This window comes from Gaeumannomyces tritici (assembly GCF_000145635.1).
Source record: "Gaeumannomyces tritici R3-111a-1 unplaced genomic scaffold supercont2.7, whole genome shotgun sequence".
Taxonomy (NCBI): Eukaryota; Fungi; Ascomycota; class Sordariomycetes; order Magnaporthales; family Magnaporthaceae; genus Gaeumannomyces; species Gaeumannomyces tritici.
Genome location: NW_008804551.1, coordinates 2280675 through 2295246, shown reverse-complemented (window position 1 = coordinate 2295246; position 14572 = coordinate 2280675). Strand labels below are relative to the sequence as shown.

General features: G+C 60.5%; 7 protein-coding genes across 7 annotated transcripts; 5 read left to right on the top strand and 2 right to left on the bottom strand.

Annotated features, from left to right (window-relative positions):
- Positions 1 to 59: 59 nt before the first annotated feature.
- GGTG_12076 (hypothetical protein) lies at positions 60 to 1938 on the bottom strand (the record flags this gene model as incomplete). The annotated part of the gene is made up of 5 exons (XM_009229969.1): positions 60 to 179; positions 239 to 360; positions 430 to 833; positions 916 to 1522; positions 1629 to 1938. 5 exons carry the CDS (start codon positions 1936 to 1938, stop codon positions 60 to 62), a joined length of 1563 nt encoding a protein of 520 aa, XP_009228233.1.
- Positions 1939 to 2813: 875 nt separating this feature from the next.
- Positions 2814 to 3941, top strand: GGTG_12075 (glycosyl hydrolase family 88; the record flags this gene model as incomplete). Its single annotated transcript, XM_009229968.1, has 1 exon — positions 2814 to 3941. One exon carries the CDS (start codon positions 2814 to 2816, stop codon positions 3939 to 3941), a length of 1128 nt encoding a protein of 375 aa, XP_009228232.1.
- Positions 3942 to 4590: 649 nt separating this feature from the next.
- Positions 4591 to 6601, top strand: GGTG_12074 (hypothetical protein). The gene is made up of 5 exons (XM_009229967.1): positions 4591 to 5058; positions 5117 to 5997; positions 6078 to 6155; positions 6212 to 6400; positions 6467 to 6601. The coding sequence occupies exons 2-5, from the start codon at positions 5319 to 5321 to the stop codon at positions 6511 to 6513; spliced, it is 993 nt and encodes a 330-aa protein (XP_009228231.1). The 5' UTR covers positions 4591 to 5058; positions 5117 to 5318; the 3' UTR covers positions 6514 to 6601.
- Positions 6393 to 7697, bottom strand: GGTG_12073 (hypothetical protein). Its single transcript, XM_009229966.1, has one exon. It carries the CDS (start codon positions 7442 to 7444, stop codon positions 6632 to 6634), a length of 813 nt encoding a protein of 270 aa, XP_009228230.1. The 5' UTR covers positions 7445 to 7697; the 3' UTR covers positions 6393 to 6631.
- Positions 7698 to 7771: 74 nt separating this feature from the next.
- GGTG_12072 (hypothetical protein) lies at positions 7772 to 10179 on the top strand. Its single transcript, XM_009229965.1, has one exon. It carries the CDS (start codon positions 8256 to 8258, stop codon positions 10071 to 10073), a length of 1818 nt encoding a protein of 605 aa, XP_009228229.1. The 5' UTR covers positions 7772 to 8255; the 3' UTR covers positions 10074 to 10179.
- GGTG_12071 (hypothetical protein) lies at positions 10115 to 11770 on the top strand. Its single transcript, XM_009229964.1, has 3 exons — positions 10115 to 10349; positions 10410 to 10674; positions 10729 to 11770. Exons 1-3 carry the CDS (start codon positions 10127 to 10129, stop codon positions 11540 to 11542), a joined length of 1302 nt encoding a protein of 433 aa, XP_009228228.1. The 5' UTR covers positions 10115 to 10126; the 3' UTR covers positions 11543 to 11770.
- Positions 11771 to 11884: 114 nt separating this feature from the next.
- GGTG_12070 (hypothetical protein) lies at positions 11885 to 14129 on the top strand. The gene is made up of 2 exons (XM_009229963.1): positions 11885 to 12544; positions 12616 to 14129. Exons 1-2 carry the CDS (start codon positions 12321 to 12323, stop codon positions 14021 to 14023), a joined length of 1632 nt encoding a protein of 543 aa, XP_009228227.1. The 5' UTR covers positions 11885 to 12320; the 3' UTR covers positions 14024 to 14129.
- Positions 14130 to 14572: the final 443 nt, after the last annotated feature.

The window sequence follows — 14572 nt, the reverse complement described above, 5'->3', positions numbered from 1 at the left end:
CTGGCACGTAGCTGGGTGGAACCGCTGTCAGCTTGCCAAACCGGGTACGTTCTGCCAAATCAGTACATGTAGCGGAAGTTGAGGTTCTCCTTATCCGTTAGGTCGTCAAACGCCCGCGTCATGTTCTCGTCCCTGGCCTCGCTCACGCCCTCCGCCGCCAGCCTGTCTCGGTGCTTGTTCTGTCTGCACGTCAGCGTGGGAAGTGTCACGGGTTACCATGACGGGGGCAGGTACGCACCTGGTAGGTCAGATAAAAGCGAAGGCTGACTATAACAATGACCAAGAGGGAATAACAGCCGAGGTGCGTCGCAAACGCGATAAAATACTTTGGCTTGTTCCATGATAGAAAGACCTGGGGGCCTATGGGGCCGTCAGCAGCTATTGAGTACCTGACAGAGGGCTTCGAGGCCTTTCACAAAACCAACATACCAATGCTGTTGCCGGCCGACCATGCAAGAAAGTTGATGGTGATGGCGACCGACTTCTTGGTCTGCCCGGCGACGTTTCGGGAGATCATGGACAGAGAAAGCGTCTGGGCCGACCAGAACGACAGCGTGATGTAGTAGCAGATGAGCAAGCCGACCCGTCGGCCGAGGTCCTCAGTTAGGTCAAGCGTCATGATGAGGATCGTGCCGATGAAGGATGGGATCACGAATCCCAGCATGACCAGGAGGCTCTGGTCTGTCTTCTTGACGATCCACACGGAGCTCAAAAGCACAATCAGGATATAAAAGCCTAGGACCATGGCCAGCAGCTGCGCCTCGAGCCGGTTGAAGCCGAACCCGACAATGACCAGGCCCTGGTACGCTCCGAGGCCAGAAGTCGGCAGGGTGCTTGATGCTGACAGTCAGCGCGAGATAGGGACAAGCAAGTGTGAGCCGAGACGAGGGAAAAAAAGAAAAAAAAAAGACATACGTGCATAGCGCAATCAACGCGTACGCGTAAACCTGCGGGTCGCGGAGGCACTCAAAGACCTGCTCCTTCTTAAACTTTCTGTTCTGCATGCCCGTCTGGTTGTCGCGCACGCGCTCGACCATGAGCTTCTTGTCGGCCTCGCTGAAGCACTTTGCGCGCATGGGCGAGTCGGGCAGCCACCAGCCGACAAAGCCGCCAAAGGCGACCGAGATGATGCCGTAGGCCAAAAACAGCCACTGCCAGCTCTTGAGCGGGCCCGACGTGATGAGGGTGAAGCAGTAGGCCAGCAGGCCGCCGACGACCTGCTGGGCGCCGTTCATCATGTACCAGTACGTGACGCGCGCCGCCTGCTCCTCGCGCCGGTACCACATGCTCGACATGACGAGGAAGGCGGGCTGGCACACGGCCTCGAAGATGCCCAGGAGCGTGCGCACCACGACGAGGCCGGCAAAGGTGGTGCAGGCCGCGTGGCACGCCAGCACGGCGCCCCAGGCCAGGATGCTGAAGGAGAGGTACTTTGCGATGGGCACGCGCGTGATGATCCAGTTCTGCGGGTACTCGACGAAGAGGATGGCGATGTAGACGCACGTCGTGAGCCAGCTGTACTCTGCTGGCTGTCAGCAATGGGCGCCGGGGTTCAGGAAGCAACGCAAGCAACGCAAGCAACGCAAGCAACGCAAGCAACGTAAGTAACGCAAGCAATAAAACCGTACCTGGTCCCTGCAGCCCGGCGTCCTGGATGATGCCCATGATAGACGCAAACGAGATGGTCCCCTTGTCTATGGCCTGTAAAAAGTACGTCGAGACCATAATCGACAGAACGCGGCGGTCAATCATGCGGAGCAGACGCCTGTTCTCCTCGGGGGAGATGTCGATGCGGACATCGGACATGTATTGAGCCACCTCCTTGTCGACGGCCGCGTAGTTAACCTGCCCTTCCTTCTCCGGGCCAGGACTGTGCGGCCTGTTGTCGCCCTGTTGGACCTCTGGTACGGCATCGTCGGCCCTTTTCGCGTCTGTCATTGTGGCTGCGCTGGCGGACGTGGACAGAACAAGCTAGGCTGTAGGTAACCACGGGATGGCAATGGAGATGTACATGTTCGCGAGGGAATCCCGCCGCTTTTAAGCCACGGCCGGCTACCCGGATCCCAAAAAATCATCCAGCGTTGGATGCTACGGCAAGAGATGCAGCCAGCAAGCGATATGCGACCCTATCCGGACGCGTTCGCTGCGGCCTGCATCTTTGGGGTAGTGACCACTACGAGCAGCGGCATCATGGTGGCCCGCAACTGCAACGCTACCGCGCATCTCACCCCGTACCCCACACCTGCTCCTCCGCGGGAAAAGCAGACTTAAGCAGACGTCAGGGCTGGCCATCTTTGGGCCGAGACGCACGAGCGAAGCAGTCCCAAAGTCCGGACGGATCTGCAGGGACGGAGGCTCGAGGGGCGGGGATTAAAGCATCCCCCACCCCAGCCAAGCAGCGGTCCGTGGTTGAGAGCAAGGGCTATTTCAAACGGTATTTCCGGCTGGGCGTGGGTGGCGGTGCTCGGGGCGAGTCGAGCCGAATTGCTTCAGTGTTGAAAGCTGGTTGCGCTGGGCCGAGCAAGCTTTGGTGGGGCTCGGGCTGTATTTCTCCACCAAAGAGAAGGGGCTAGACTTGACTGAAGGATCATGTCTTCAATGTCTCTCCAACTTCCCCACGCCGTTTTTGACCCACACCCCGCATCGTGACGGCGATGCGGGGATGACTCGATGTCCAAGAATCCACCGTCCCCCGCCTTGGGGCTGGGTGATGTTTGGAGTTGTTGGTTGATGTTGCCAGTTGCTGTTGTTGAAGTCCTGTTGAACAAGCCACTCTTAGTGCCAGCTGCTTTGAACCCTCGACATTCGTCAAAATGCCGTCCGAAATGCACGGCCTCAAGGCCGCCGACATCCACGCCAAGATCCGCCTCCTCATCGACGGCATGGTCAACATCAAGGACACGACGGGCGAGTTCCTGCTCCGGCTCGAAGACGGCCGCGTCATCGACACCAAGGGCTGGAACGACTGGGAGTGGACGCACGGCATCGGCCTGTACGGCATCTGGAACTACTACCAGCTGACGGGCGACGACGCCTGCCTGCGCATCATCGAGGACTGGTTCCGCGACCGCTTCGCCGCCGGCGGCACCACCAAGAACATCAACACCATGGCCGTGTTCCTGACCCTGGCCCTCGTCTACGAGAAGACGCGTAACCCGACCTACCTGCCCTGGCTCGACGCCTGGGCCGAGTGGGCGTACCACGACCTGGGCCGCACCCGCTTCGGCGGCATGCAGCACACCACCTACAACATGCGCAACGACGAGCAGCTGTGGGACGACACCCTCATGATGACCGTCGTGCCGCTCGCCAAGATCGGGCTGGTGCTGGACCGCCCGCACTACGTGGCCGAGGCCAAGCGCCAGTTCCTCATCCACCTGCGCTACCTATTCGACACCCGCACCGGCCTCTTCTTCCATGGCTGGACCTTTGAGGACGGCGGCCACAACTTTGCCCGCGCCCTGTGGGCCCGCGGCAACAGCTGGCTGACCATCGTGCTGCCCGAGTTCATCGAGCTGCTCGACCTCGAGCGCTCCGACCCCCCGCTGTACCACCACCTGCGCGACGCCCTGCTGGCCCAGTGCGAAGCTCTCGCACCGCTGCAGCACCCGGACACGGGGCTCTGGCGCACCCTGCTTGATGTGCCCGAGGACCAGGGGTCGTATCCCGAGACGAGCGCGACGGCCGGCTTCGCCTTCGGCATGCTCAAGGCCCAGCGCAAAAAGTACATTGCCGGCGACGCCTTTGAGGCCACGGCCGTGCGCGCCCTCAAGGGCGTGCTTGCAAACATTGACGACAAGGGCGAGCTGCGCAACACCAGCTTCGGGACGGCCATGGGCCACGACCTTCAGCACTACAAGGACATCCCCATCACTAGCATGCCGTACGGCCAGGCCATGGCCATCATGGCGCTGGTAGAGTTTCTGCGCGTCTTCATATAGAGTTTTTTGGCAGGTGATTTGCGGGCGTTTGACGGTTAATCTTTGCATATGGCGGGTTGGACGGGGCAGGCCATGCCAAGGGCGGATAGACCGGTTTTCAGGGGACTAGTCGACCATTCTAGAGACAGAGGAAGGCTTTTCCATGGCGTGACGGGATCGGACAAAGACAGATTGAGGGCCCGGGCGCTGGGGCTCCTGCTTGGGAGTTGATGAGATGAACAAGGTTTCTGGGGGCCAGCCCCTGGTGACGCCGGTGCGCAGCGCGTCGAGATGACGCCAGCTCGACTGACGGTGCGCTAGGAGGTCGCCGTTGTCGCAGGAAAAATCCAAGCCTTACCCGCCGGCGAGTTTTGACTGCGCGCCGTCCCTGCATTTTCCCTGCCTTTGTGTCTTGCCGCCCCGACGCGACTCCTACTGCTGCCCGCCCGGTCCCAGCTGCCGCGGCCAAGGAAGGGTCCGTCGAGGGATTTCCGGCGCCTGTGTCGCGGAAGTGTCCAAGCGGGAAAGTCTTTTTTTGATCTCCGTTCCTTGCCGTCGCCTCTCCATCTCATGCCCCTCCAAACTCCCCTCCAGACTTCAGAGGCTGCGCATGGACGGCTAGGCGGCAAGTCACAATCGTCACGCCCGACGGAAGACGGACGCGTCCGACTAGATACCCGCCATGGCGGCAGGGTTGGCGCCATGTCGGTAGCAGAGGGCATCGCGGCCGTCTTGATGCGTCTGAAAAGGCTCGGGCATCCGCATCACCCCGTCCGTTCCTTACATCCGTCTCCATCCGTCACTTCCTACATATGCATGCATGTTGCAGCTGTATGCTGCATACAGCACCTGCTTACTACCTTTGTAATCACCGTTAGTAGTTCCTCAATATAATACCACCACAATGAAACAGCAGCAGTGTTCTGGCTTGTGGCGACGGCACACTGCCTCGCGACTCCCACCCCCGAGCTGACGACGGCTGACCGTCGGAACCCGCGTCGGCTGTATGAGTACAACGGCATCAAGCAGACCCTCTTCAAGCACGATGTCACGGGCACGACATTGCAGTTTGTCGAGAACTCGGGCATCTGCGAGACCACAAAAGGTGTCAACCAAACCTCTGGCTACATGTCGGTCGGTAAGTGTTGTAATTTCACCTCCTACCCCACGTAGCGCTGACAAGTGACAACCCCCAGGCAACGACATGAACATGTTCTACTGGTTCTTCGAGGCCCGCTCCAACCCGACCTCGGCCCCCCTCACCATGTGGCGCAACGGCGGGCCGGGCTGCTCGTCCATGATCGGGCTGTTCCAAGAGAACGGGCCGTGCCACTTCCCCGACGGCGCGCGCCAGCCCGTCGTCAACCCGAACTCGTGGAACACCTTTGCCAACATGCTATGCTGTACGTCGACCAGCCCATCGGCACGGGCTTCAGCTACGGCAGCGACGGCGCCACGTCGACCGTGGTCGCCGCCGGCTACGTCTGGAACATGCTGCAGGCCTTCTACGCCGCCTTCCCGGCCTACACGTCGCGCGACTTTGGCCTCTGGACCGAGTCGTACGGCGGCCACTACGGGCCCGAGTTCGCGGCCCACATCCACGAGCAGAATGCGCGCATCGACGCCGGCTGCCTCGAGGGCGAGAAGACCAACCTCGTCGCGCTCGGCATCAACAACGGCTGGATCCATCCAGAAACGCAGCACCGGTCCTACGCCGACTTTGCGCTGCGCAACAACCACCGCCAGCTGATCGGGGCCGACGAACACCAGAAGTACGTGGCCGCCGTCGACAGGGACTGCGTGCCGGCCATGCAAAAGTGCCAGGGCACGACCGGGTCAAACAGCGACTGCCTCAAGGCCGCCGACATCTGCGCCAAGGCTGCCGAGGCGCCCATCGAGGACGCCGGCGACTTCAACTCGTACGACGTCCGCGTCTCGCCCAAGTCGCGCGATGGGCCGCGCGACACGCACGTCGGCTATCTGAGCAACCCCGAGGTCCAGAGGGCCATTGGCGCCCGGCAGCGGTACGACGAGTGTCCGGACAAGCCGTACATGGCCATGTACAACTCTGGCGATGGTATGTGCCTTTGGTCGATGCGTAGACGTCATCTTCTCGTCTTTCCTCCTACAAATCATCCCCCCCGCTGACCCTCATAGACTCCCGCTCGTTCCTCGGCCGCCTCTCGACCGTGGTGCAGCGTGGCACCAACGCCCTGATCTGGGCCGGCGACGCCGGTGAGTTGCTTTCCCGGAACCGCCCTTTCCCCCTGCCCACAACTAACCCTTGCCAGACTGGATCTGCAACTGGATGGGCAACCTCGAGGTCGCGGACATGGTCTCGCACGCAAAGACCGACGAATTCAAAAACACCACAGTGAGCTCCTATACCGTCGGTGGCAAGCAGTACGGCGAGTTCAAGACCGCCGGGTCCCTCAGCTGGCTGAGGGTTTTTGATGCCGGCCACGAGGTCCCGTTTTACCGTAGGTCGTGATCCTGCAACTCTGTCTGAGGGTATAGTGTATACCGCTGACACGCACGACATGCAGAACCAGAGGTTTCGCTGCAGGCCTTTAAGCAGATCATGCAAAGGTAACCATTAAAGTCAACCTAGGATGCAAGGCGGCCACACAAGTAATTAGAATGATAACATACAAAAGCGCATTAATCGAAATATTGGCCAAAACCGACATCTCCAAGGTTATGTCCGAGGCCTAATGTGTTGTCTCGCCGCCGGGCGCATCCTCAAAGAACTGAGGCGCCTCGCGTCTGTCGTATTTTCCATAATCTCTCAGTACCCGAACCTTTTGCACCTTTCCCTGCGACAGCTGACCGTTCCCGACCTCGCCGTGGAATCGAGAGCTGTCAGCTTCGTCCCGCCACGACGACAGCAAGACAAGCTCTCCCAAACCGTCGACCGCCTGGAAGACGTCCCAAGCCACAAGCCCCTGCTCCTCCAACGTCGCACCGTCACGCCCATCCAGCGACAGGCCCATGGACGCAGCCAGCTCCGACGCATCCGACGGACCATCGTCGAGGCCGTCGGCCCGCCCGTACACCAGCATCACGCACGCGGCGGCCCCGACCTCGGTCGTGTCGAGCCCTTCCGCGCCGCCGTCCCCGGCGACGACCTGCCCGACCCGGAGGTGGTAGTCCTCCATTACACCGCCGCGGGCCCTGGCCTGCGCGCCGTGGTGCGTCCCGGCGGCGCGCCAGCGAACGAGCGCGCGCTCCGTCTCCCACGTCGACAGCGACAGCAGCCAGCCCGGCCGGGTCAGCGACCGGTACCGGACGTTGGAGAGGAAGCCGTCGACCAGAGCGAGCGAGGGTTTGAGGGAGGCCGCGATGGACATGTAGGTCGACTGGTGGGCCGGCGACGGCTTCGTCTCGAATAGGACCACGTACATGATGGGCTGGTGGTGAAGCGGGGATCTGGATCCCTCAAGTGTTATAGATTGTTCGGTTCGATGTCTTGCGTAGGGTTGGACTAGGAGTTGTAGGGAAGTGGCAAAAGAAAGAGGAAACATTTCCCTCTGCTTCTTATAACTTGGGCATGGTCCGAGATCCGAGATAAACGCCGAGAGCGGGGCGCCGCATCGACATCAAAAGCCAGGTAGGCGAGACAAGAATCGTACGCTCCCGCCTGCTCTGCCGGTCTTCGAATGCGCAGAAAAGGTCTCGCATTTATTGGTGCCCCTGTTCTCCAACAACTTTACCACGTCTCCTCCCCGCGGGGTTTGGCGGCCAGTCAGCCTCGCTCAGCGTGGCGCTGCAGCTAGCCGGTTTCCACGTGTAATTTCACATGATAAAATTGGACATCAACGGGGTCTCATCGATGCCTAATTCGAGTTCTATCCTTGACGTCATACCTAGCTACCTACCTATGGCAGACAATCACCGCTTCTGTATTCGCATCTCTCAATTGATGAGTATTTGTTTACAACTCCAACAGGCTCCGCATCTTACACTATATAGCTGCGAGAAAATAAAAGCTCGCGGGCATCCGTGATGGCGCCCTTGAGACCTCGGCTTGGCCCGTTTGGTGAATGCCTCAACTGCGCGGGGCTCGACTTCCACGACATATTCGGGTTCGGGTCTTCCGACCTGATAGACCCCCTCTCTCTGCGGAACGCTTCGGCCAATGCTGAAGTCTGTGCATTCTGCCGTCTGCTCGTTCGGGCGGCACAGCAGTATGTCGCTCCTCGCAGCATCGTGGACCACCGAGACGGGATTCTTGTTAGGTTCGCCTTCTCTCTGGGCCACTTCTAGGTCTCGCCTTCAGACATAGGGAGTCGCTATTTGTGCGCCACCATCTCTCCGCCCCCGTCGCCGTTGGATATGTCGAGGATGCTTGCATTCAGCTTGATCCCAATCTCCGATACAATGCCGGATTCCCTGTACAACCAGGTCGAGCAAAACCAGATTGATCTCAGTGCCTGCCGCAAATGGATCGCTAGCTGCGGAAGGGAGCACGCGAACGACTGCGGTGTCGTTTCCGGACCGGTACGACTTGGTCTAGAAACGACGCTTCGTCTCATCGACGCCGTCGATGAGTGTGTCGTAGTCGCGCCGCCTGACGCGCGATACGTCACTCTAAGCTACGTATGGGGTCAGGTCCAGTCGCTGAAGCTGGGCAGTAGCAACGCACCAGTTCTGGCGCAAAAGGGAAGCCTCTTCTCTCAGGAAACCCGCGTTGCCCAAACCATCGTCGACGCCGCCACGGTGGTAAGGGCTCTTGGTGAGAGATATCTCTGGGCCGACCAGCTCTGCATCATCCAGGACGCTCCCGACAAGGCTCTCCAGATCAAGGCCATGGACAAGATTTATGGCGGTGCCTTGCTCACCATCGTTGCTGCGGACGGGGACAACGCCGACACCGGTCTCCCTGGGGTCCGGCCCGGGACCAGAGGCCGAAATATCACTCAGATCCGCGAGGAAATTTGGCCCGGTCTCGGTGCCGCCGTCGCCATTGATCCTCCTCTCGATCCAGCCGGTTCCATCTGGGGCTCTCGAGGATGGGCTTTTCAGGAGCAGCTGCTATCCAAACGCTTGCTTCTGTTCTACCAAGGCGGAGTCTTTTGGCAATGCCGAACGGCCGTCTTCTACGAGGACGCGCCAGCCGCGGCGAAAGTCGGGACCGGTCAAATGCCCCGGCTCGAGCAACTATCCCCTCGCTGGGCGGCTGGCCAGGCCCCCGCACCCATAGTTGAAATCCAGGAGGACCACCTCCCCGAGCCCCTATTGCGGCCGGCGGTGTTCACCGAGTACGCAAACGCGGTAAAAGAGTACACCAAAAGAAACCTCACCTACTCCGACGACATCATCAACGCTTTCGAGGGCATATCAAGCCAGCTGAGCCACCATATCGGGAACAGTTTCTTAGCTGCTCTGCCCGAAAGCTATTTGGATGTGGCGTTGCTGTGGACGCCGGTCGTTCGCCAAATTCGACGCGATTGTCGCCGTACACGATTCCCCAGTTGGTCCTGGACTGGTTGGATAGGCCGGGCAGAATATGACACTACCAGCCCAGACGGGAGGGAATGGATTGAACCGAACATCAAGTGGTACCTAAAAGATGGAACAACAGCCCCTCGCCTAGCAAACCAAGTTGGCATCGGCATCGATGAGGTCCCTCTCGGCTGCAAACTCAGCTCCAACTCGCTCTCCTGGATGCCGACCTTTGATTCAGTGGCCAGCCAAGCCGGAGAAGTCCCTACACTCGAGTTCCCCGACATGCGAGGCCCATACCTCCAACTCTGGACCAGTTGCTCATTCTTCACCATCGACCGCAGGAGCTGGCGGACCCCGGAAGAATTCCAGGTGAATTCCTCGGCAAGGAGCCCGATCCAGGCGAATATTCTCTGCGCTACGGGAAACAGCCGGCAGCTCGCGGGGCATATGATCCTCAACGGCGACGGGCCGGAAGAAGTTACTAGGGAGCGGCACGGGTTCATAGTCCTTTCCGGCGCTTATGTGAAGGGATTCGACCCCATCAGCGGCAAGCTGACGTACTCGGATGAGTCGCAGATGTACAACGTAATGCTCGTTGAGTGGGACCCTGCGCGCCAGATTGCAAGTCGGCTGGGCATTGGGAGGATATTCAAGGAGGCTTGGGATACGTCTCTGCCGGTCATTCGTTATGTCACAATTGGGTGAGAGTTGATGGATTTAATACCGAGGTTAACCGATCGATACGCGTCCTGCATGCGATGACAAATCCGGACCAACATATTACCCAACTTTTGGTGGCGCGCGAGCTTAAAGCCAGGCTCGAGCTGCTGTCCCACACCATCGCCGGAAATCCATTCCTTGGTCTGCCATCTTTCACCATGGCATCTACGCTCAATACTATTCTCCGCAAGCACGCCGCCGACAAAGAAGACACCAAGGACAAAGTTCTTGGTGCCTCCTTTGTCGTGGTAAACAAGAATGGTATGTAAGGAAGCCGCGACAGAATGCCCGCGCCTATTACGGCTGACTTGGTGGCAACAGGCGTCCTCTACAGCGGTTCGGCGGGACGCATCGACTTTCCCACGGACGCGAAGCCCTGGGACGTCGACTCCTTCACATGGGTTGCGTCCATGACAAAGCTCATCACCTCGACGGCCGTCATGAAGCTTGCCGAGAGCGGGGCTGTCGGCCTGGATGACGATGTCCGCCTTGTGGTCCCCCAGCTGGCTGAGCTGCAGATTCTGCGGGGGTTCGACAGTATTGGGCAGCCCATTCTGGAGGAGAACGAGCGGCCGATCACTCTAAGGCAAGGTCTTGCTCGCAAGCGCATATCTACACGTCGCTGACAAGCGGGGGGCAGGATGCTTTTAACCCATACCGCCGGCATGGGTTATGATATTATCGAGGAGGACTTGTCGAAATGGGCCGCCACGGTCGAGCGACGCACGAATCTGAGCGCGACCCTGGATGGCTTCACCACGCCTCTGAAATATGTTCCGGGAGAAGGGTGGTCCTACGGGACCAGCATTGATTGGGCTGGACAGGCCGTGGAGAAAATGGTTGGCAAAACCCTTGGCGAGCACCTGTCTGAGACCATCTTCGGCCCGCTCGGCATGCAATCCACCACCTTTTGGCCAGAAAAGCTGGGACCGCAAGTGGCGGAACGGACGGTGGCGTGGCAAGTCCGCGAGGACGACGGTTCCCTCTCGCCGGGCGCAGACCCGCGAGACATGGGCGCCGACGCCATCGACAGCGGCGGGGCGGGGCTGTGGACGACGGCGTCAGACTACGCCAAGTTCCTCCGGGCGCTCATGGCCGGCGAGCTCGTTAGCCAAGACACGCTGGACGACATGTTCGCCCCACAGCTCGACCAGAGACAGCGTGCGGGGCTGCAGGAATACGCGGACCGCTGGAAGTCCCTGGCGGCGGAGTTCCCGCCCGATATGCCGCTCGATCACTCGCTGGCCGGGTGTGTCAACATGCGGGACGCCCAAGGCAAACGAAAGAGCGGCTCGCTGCAGTGGTCGGGCATGTGCAACTCGCACTGGTGGATGGACCGGCAGACGGGGGTGGCGGCGGTGCTGGTGGTGCAGACGCAACCGCTCGGCGACGGGGTCGTGACGAAGCTGTACGACGAGCTGGAGAGGGCCGTGTACGGGGAGCTGCTGAGCTAAGGGGCGCATTGATTGGCGGCTGGCGGTTGCATCAGTGGTCTGCAGGTGCTACCTTGGGTGTTTGGAATAGGCAGGTAGGGGAGAGATGGTGGGGGTGCTCGTATAGGTTCCAGGGATCACAAACACTAATGCGGTGGAGCAAGATACATTTTCTTCCTTAGAAAACCAAGCCAAACCGATGTATATTTAATGTCTTGCACGCCAATGGATTCGCCCCCTCTTTCCCGCACCCCGACCTTGTAATGGTGGGCCTTGCCGCAGAGATGTGGGCCCGATCTCGGCTGTTTGCAGGCGTGCATGTCCCGCAGGCCAGACAGCAGCAAACCACTGCCAGATAGAGCCATCTCAACCCTCTGCAGGCATTGATCTCAGTGTGCTGGCACGCTGGCCTCGATTCCTTCTCGAATACAAGGTTCCTGGACCTCATCAAGTGGAGTCCCTAGATAGTCTTCAGCCTTGATCTGATCTCAAGGTCGACCAAGCCACAGGGGCTCTCTCCTTGGACCCAATCCTAACCGCTGATGGAGGCGAACGCCCAGCCTGGGGATGTCTCGGTGGAGGAGTTGCTGCAGTGCAACCCTGCCATCCGTCACGGACGCTTGCTTGCTCCAGGTCGCCGCCGTCTGTGCTTTCGGGGCCGATGTCTTAGCCCCCAGCCGAAATCCCAGATAAACGCCGCCTCTCGTCCTCCCTCGGTCGCCCAACCACCCCGTCTTCCCACCGGCCCTTTCCGCCATATCAGGTCCAGCGACCGAGCCAACACTGAGCCCTGACAACAATGGCCGACAACGGGCTCGCGGAGAAGAATGGCGTCGGCGAGGGGTCCAAGAGTGGCCCAGCCAGCGACTTCGGCAGCGTCCAACAGCCGCAGCTTTCCATAATCCGGGCGGTGCGCAGGTGGCCCAAGGTATCGCTGTGGGTGTTTCTCCAATGTGCCAGCATCATCCTGGTTGGCTTCGACATCTCTATCGTGAGCAACGTCGCTTCCTTGCCCCAATTCCAGTAAGTCTCCCTTGACTCTCCCTTGACATTGCGCACCTCGCTGCTCGGTAGGATCCCATTAACTCTAGCAGACATGACTTTGGACAGCCCTTTGGCGATACACGCATCATCCCAGCTCTCTGGATCGGCCTGTGGAACGGGATAATGCCAGTCGGCTCCATTGCCGGTGCCTTCTCCGCCGGAGTTGCCCAGGACTTCATGGGCCGCCGCCTCACTCTCGCGTTCGCCTCAGCGCTGTCCGCCGTCTGCGTGGCCGTCGCCTTCGTCTCGGACCTGCCCGCAGACATGGACACCCGCAGGGGCGTGTTCCTCCTCGCCAAGACGGCCCACGGCTTCGCCAACGGGGCCCTGATATGCGCAGTCGAGACGTGGACGAGCGAGGTCCTGCCCTCGGCCCTGCGTGGGCCAGGCGTGGCTCTCTACCCAATTTTCACCCTCGTCGGCCAACTGGTCGGCTCCCTCGTCGTCCAGGGCCTCCTAAACCTGCCCGGCGCCACCTCGTACCGCGCCGCCTTTGCCACCCAGTGGCCCTTCACAGCACTCTCGCTTACCGTCGCCCTGTTGGCCCCCGAGAGCCCCGCCTGGCTCGTCCGCGTCGGCCGGCTCGACGCGGCTCGCGCCAGCCACGCGCGGCTCGACTCGTCGCCGACCGAGGCGGAGCGCGACGCCGCCTTCGAGGAGATCCGTGGCATCGTGCGTACCGAGCGGGAGCAGGCGGGCCAGCGCGACGTGGCATACTCCGAGTGCTTCCGGGGCGTCGACACGCGTCGCACGCTGGTGACGGTTTTTGCGCGGTGCCTGCCCAACCTCTTTGGCCTGCCGCTCTTCGCCACGGCCAGCTACTTCCTGCAGATGATTGGCGTCGAGGCGAGGGTTAGTCTGCTCTTCATGCTTGCCGGCGTCCTGGTCGGGCTTTTCTCCAACCTCATTTCCCTCCCCCTCCTCGCACGCTTCAACCGGCGCACTCTCCTCATCCCGTCCCTCGCCGCCTGCAGCGCCCTGTGGACGTCCATCGGCATCGCCGGCTGCTTCATGGAGACGGGCAACGCCACCGTCGTGAGGTGGTTCGTCTCGGTGGCCATGATGGGCACCATGGCGTCCGTCAGCGTCGGCGCTTGGCCGGCCGCGCACGTGGTCAACTGCGAGACCTCGTCCCTCCGCCTCCGCGCCCGCGCCCAGGGGCTCGCCGGCATGGCCACGCAGCTGCTCGCCGGCGTCTTCAGCATCGCCCTGCCCTACATCTACAGCCCCGACCAGGGAAGCTCGGGCCCCAAGGTCGGGTTCCTGTTCGCGGGCTTCTCCGCCCTGGCCGTCGTCGGCACGTGGCTGTACGTGCCCGAGATGAAGGACCGCGACCAGCTCGAGATCGACATCATGTTTGAGCAGCGCCTGCCGGCGAGGGCGTTCAGGGGCTGGAAGGGAGACCCTGGCTCTGTGGTTGCAAGTGCTGTCCCCTCGGGAGAAGGTAGAACTGTTTGAGCTGTTTGGCTTTTATAGAATACATTTGTCCTGCGCTTTCCTTTGATGCCAGAGTGCGCTTGCCTATTGGTATTTATCATGTGCGTAGCGCTATGCTGCCTGCTCCGTCTTTCCGCAGGCGCGAGATGACCGTGATGTTCTGGCTCCACCACTCATCGCGACTTTTGCCCTGCCCACTCCCAAGGCCGACACGACTCCGGGCCGCAGCGCCACCCTCCCGACTCGAGCGAAATGGATGCAATCGCCCAACCTTGTGTCATCATGTCGACTCCGGATTCCGGCCGTCGCAGCGCTACTTAGCAGCACTAATGCCTCGTCGGCACATTTGTTTACAGCTTCACCTAGCTTGATTTATGGTTTCCCGACCATCTCCGTTGTCGTCGCGCACCGCGGTTTATTTGTGTCTTTTCAACGGCATGCTGAGCGCTTCTATGGCGACATGCTCGACGCCATGTAGGAGCAACCCCCATATGGCGTTGGAGACCAAAGTATGTTGATGATTGGTACAATGGATAATTACCTTTTGAGGGTTCCATAGTCCCCAATCCA

What these genes read in the sequence shown, in the direction of transcription:
- GGTG_12074 (XM_009229967.1), top strand. Translation starts at nt 5,319, where the DNA reads ATGCTGTACGTCGACCAGCCCATCGGCACGGGCTTCAGCTACGGCAGC. An exon ending in CATGTACAACTCTGGCGATG is followed by an intron (nt 5,998 to 6,077) that starts GTATGTGCCTTT and finishes TGACCCTCATAG; the next exon opens with ACTCCCGCTCGTTCCTCGGC. An exon ending in CCACGAGGTCCCGTTTTACC is followed by an intron (nt 6,401 to 6,466) that starts GTAGGTCGTGAT and finishes CACGACATGCAG; the next exon opens with AACCAGAGGTTTCGCTGCAG.
- GGTG_12073 (XM_009229966.1), bottom strand. Translation starts at nt 7,444, where the DNA reads ATGTTTCCTCTTTCTTTTGCCACTTCCCTACAACTCCTAGTCCAACCC.
- GGTG_12072 (XM_009229965.1), top strand. Translation starts at nt 8,256, where the DNA reads ATGTCGAGGATGCTTGCATTCAGCTTGATCCCAATCTCCGATACAATG.
- GGTG_12071 (XM_009229964.1), top strand. Translation starts at nt 10,127, where the DNA reads ATGACAAATCCGGACCAACATATTACCCAACTTTTGGTGGCGCGCGAG. An exon ending in TGTCGTGGTAAACAAGAATG is followed by an intron (nt 10,350 to 10,409) that starts GTATGTAAGGAA and finishes TGGTGGCAACAG; the next exon opens with GCGTCCTCTACAGCGGTTCG. An exon ending in GAGCGGCCGATCACTCTAAG is followed by an intron (nt 10,675 to 10,728) that starts GCAAGGTCTTGC and finishes AGCGGGGGGCAG; the next exon opens with GATGCTTTTAACCCATACCG.
- GGTG_12070 (XM_009229963.1), top strand. Translation starts at nt 12,321, where the DNA reads ATGGCCGACAACGGGCTCGCGGAGAAGAATGGCGTCGGCGAGGGGTCC. An exon ending in GCTTCCTTGCCCCAATTCCA is followed by an intron (nt 12,545 to 12,615) that starts GTAAGTCTCCCT and finishes TAACTCTAGCAG; the next exon opens with ACATGACTTTGGACAGCCCT.